The following is a 3652-nucleotide window of genomic DNA, read 5'->3' on the forward strand; positions in this document are numbered from 1 at the left end:
AGTTTGCCTCCCTGGCATTTCTTGTGCAAGAACCTAAAAATATGTTTGATACAAATACGCATCCTAAAATCTCAACAAATATTTTTCTCTAATCAATTCGAAAAGGGAGATGCATCATCTGAAACTTACTCGTTCTTCAACTTCTTTGCAGATTCTCACCTAAGCAGGTTTATATAATTAGAATCTTTTTCAGATTCAGCGACATACAGTTTTTTTAATATATGTTTTTAAGTTTTGTTACGCCCTTTCGCTGATCGCGAAATCGATTAGATTACTGTATTCTTCGAACTCCTGTGTCGGAGTTTCACTTATAAAAGTTTGAAATTCCAGCATAGTATATAGGAGTTTTACCTATAGGGAGTTTTTGAACTCCACTACATTTTGCCGGAGTTTTGCTTGTAAAAGCTTGAACTCTCTAACACAGTTTGCTGGAGTTCTTCCGTGTTCTAACTAAAAGTCTTATTTGAGGTGCAATTGGCAGAAATATTCCTATACATTCAATTTAAGATAGGCAATAAGAACCAACATAAAAACAAAAAAGAATTGAACATGTGATATTATTTCTTATAATGATTTAAGGATTTCCTACATAGGAACTATACTGCTCCATCACGAAAGGCAGCTTATTAGCAACTTTAATTTGTATGACATAATTTTTTTTTTTAAAAAAAGCGAACAAATATTTATTTTCTCAATAAAAGAGAATAATGTTTTCTCAACATGAGCAGCATTGGCAGTTTAAACTTTGATGGAGTCCACAAGTAGGGCAATAATATGAGGCTTTACGACTTTCTCCGGATGAGTGTATCCATCTTGATTGTTCTTATATGCGACGTCAATCATGCGAGAAAGATTGAGAATACGAGTTAAAATCTCTGTAGAGACAGGAGTTGGTCTAAGAATTCCTTCATTTACATCCTTCCATGCTATTTCAGCCATTTCTTGAAATTTATTCATTGCTTCTTCAGTAGATACACCATAATCTCTCATGTAACACTCAATTCCTGTTGCAATTTGACCCCTACTTTTTTCGACCTGCAAAGGAATATAGATTGCATATGAGCTTTATATTGCTTCAATTGTTATTATAGCGTTAGTTTGTTCAAATTTCATATGATTTAGGGAGATAATATCCATACCTCGTACGTCGCTATATCATCAATAACTCTGCATAATGTTACATTAGCTTCAAGAATTTTAGGGTTCTTTGCTAACCACTCAAAATCCTTCTTGGTAACAGATTTCATGGCCAAATAGGACGTTGTAGTTAACAAGTAATAAGTGCTAGTTATTAATGCGTTGCTCAAGTACTCAGAGACAGGTGGCATATATCCTTCAATAAACCACTTCGCCTCAACGTTATAATTCCTTACTATTTCTTTCATCTGTCAATAGCAAGCAAATACATTCAACTGTTAGAAGTTACACCATAAAAACTGAAATTAGTTTTATTGTTCCAAGTATAAAAAACTCGAGGACAAGGTAAAATTATATGACAAACAATGTTAAAGTATTAATTGGATAGTTAGATTTGAGACACATACTCTTTCTTTCGCATAGTAGACAACATTAGATCTTCCATAATTGGATAATTCCTTTTCATAGTCGTCGTAAAGATTTAAAAGAGCTTTATAACTGATTTTCATGTAATCAGGAAGTCGATCAATTTCACTAACATCCCACCTACAGGGTCACAAAGAAAATTTATGTATTTTAAATTACAGCATGAATATAATGCGCAAACTAAGAGCTCGTCTTGATCTTTTATTTCATGCTATTCACTTTCAAGGAGCGATAAGTAAGCTAATTATTTTTACCTTTGTATGGCATCCGTGTATATGTCAAGTTCTTTAACTATACCATAAACGTCAAATGTGTCATCAACGATTGAAATCATCGCTATAGTCTTAGCAAGCATGACACGAGCTTGAGAATATTGAGGCTCGAAATATACTCCTATTGTCCAAAAGTAACATTCTACTGCCCTGTCTCTAGCATATGGAAGTGTTGTCACAAAATCCAAATCTTTCCACCACCTACGGCAAAACCAGCCAGTTAAAATTAGCATTTGTGAAATAACAAAAGGTTTATCTTTATGTTCTCCCAAAAGAAAATATAATCACACCTTGATACTTCAGCAAGTTCTTGTTTGTGCAACATCTGAAGCAAGTTAAAATCCAATTTGGCAAATCGAAGTAACATGTCATTCTTTGATTCCTCCTTCTCGTAAATTGATGAGATGAAGAATCGTGTCTCTAGTCTAGGAACGCCCTTGTGCAAACATTGCTCAAGGGCATGTGTCACTTGCTCCCTAAGTGGAGATTTAAAATGTGGAGCTACAGATTCAAGATGGATAGTGGAGAAAGCAAGTGCGTCTTTTAAGATATCGTCAGCATGAGTCCTTACATATGAAGCTTCATACAAGCTCAATAATCCTAAGACATCACTAGCAAGAGACTCCTTGAATTTGCCATTTTCATCTTGGAATTTGCTGAAAATTTCTGGGATTTAAAAGGGAAAAACTCAAGATTAATTAGCCTTCTTCCAATAAATTGATAATAATTTTAACAACATTAAGGCATGCTTTATAATGAACTTACCAGGAGAAATGTTGTAACCATGTTGCCTAAACAATCGAAATTGAAGTGCAGAAGTACATAAATCATTATAATCATCACCCTCAAAATTTGTATTTTCATTGTAAATATGCTCTAAAATCTCATCAATCTCTTTCTCAAAATGGTAGCCAATGCCAAGGCGTTCAATAACATCTATCAAATTCATTGTCTCATCCAATTTCTGTCCAGTAGCTAATAACATGCTCCTTGTTTGTTCCTTCAATACTTCAATCTCTTGAGCATATTTTTCTGCAACCTATAAATGTATTACAAAAGTAAAACAAATATTATATTACATTGGCCTTGCATGTAATTAAGAGGAGACTATATGTAAAGAAAAGATGATGAATGTATACTTGATTGTCAAAGGAGAATGAATGGAACTGATCAGCCCATAGACTAGGAGAGAAGTTGGCGACGGGGCGAACGATCTCTTCTTCTTCATGCTTCACAATATTATTGCCTCGGGACATTGCTAAATTACTTTTGGTATTAGTTAGAATTTTGTATTCTTGTAGTGAAGAAAGAAACTCTAGGACGAATGACTGAAGAGTGAGATGACTCAAATTGAAGAGAAGGCATAAGTATTTATAATGTTAAGGGTGTGTTTGGTACGAACGAAAATATTTTCCAATTTTTTCATGTTTGGTGGGCTTAAATATTTTGGAAAATATTTTCTAATAAACTCGTTTAAATGTTTTCTCTATCAAGAGAAGGGAAAATATTTTTCAAAATCTTTTTTCAACATTCCCCACTCTATTCTCCTTCCCCACCATCCCTACCCCGCCCACACACTCCCATCCCCACCTAAGCCCCAACGAGTGGCGGAAACAGGATTTTAGCTAAGGGGGTTCAAAATAGAAAAAAAGTTAAAGAAGATTATAGGTAGTGAGAATTGAACCAATGACCTTACGAAGGTTTTGAACCCCCTTGACCACTAATCTATGCTTTTGGACTAGTGGTGGCAAACGGGCGGGTCGGGTCGGATATGAGGGGGTCAAAATGGGTAATTTAAAAAATGAATATATCTGACT

General features: G+C 34.6%; 1 protein-coding gene across 1 annotated transcript; it reads right to left on the reverse strand.

The window, feature by feature from the left end:
- Positions 1-535: 535 nt before the first annotated feature.
- On the reverse strand, positions 536-3168 carry LOC104240933 (vetispiradiene synthase 3-like). The gene is made up of 7 exons (XM_009795837.2): positions 2975-3168; positions 2601-2874; positions 2126-2501; positions 1818-2036; positions 1545-1683; positions 1140-1385; positions 536-1035 (listed from the first exon to the last, which is right to left on the reverse strand). The coding sequence occupies exons 1-7, from the start codon at positions 3089-3091 to the stop codon at positions 739-741; spliced, it is 1668 nt and encodes a 555-aa protein (XP_009794139.1). The 5' UTR covers positions 3092-3168; the 3' UTR covers positions 536-738.
- Positions 3169-3652: the final 484 nt, after the last annotated feature.

The sequence above is a fragment of the Nicotiana sylvestris genome, chromosome 5 (assembly GCF_000393655.2).
Source record: "Nicotiana sylvestris chromosome 5, ASM39365v2, whole genome shotgun sequence".
NCBI classification, from domain to species: Eukaryota; Viridiplantae; Streptophyta; class Magnoliopsida; order Solanales; family Solanaceae; genus Nicotiana; species Nicotiana sylvestris.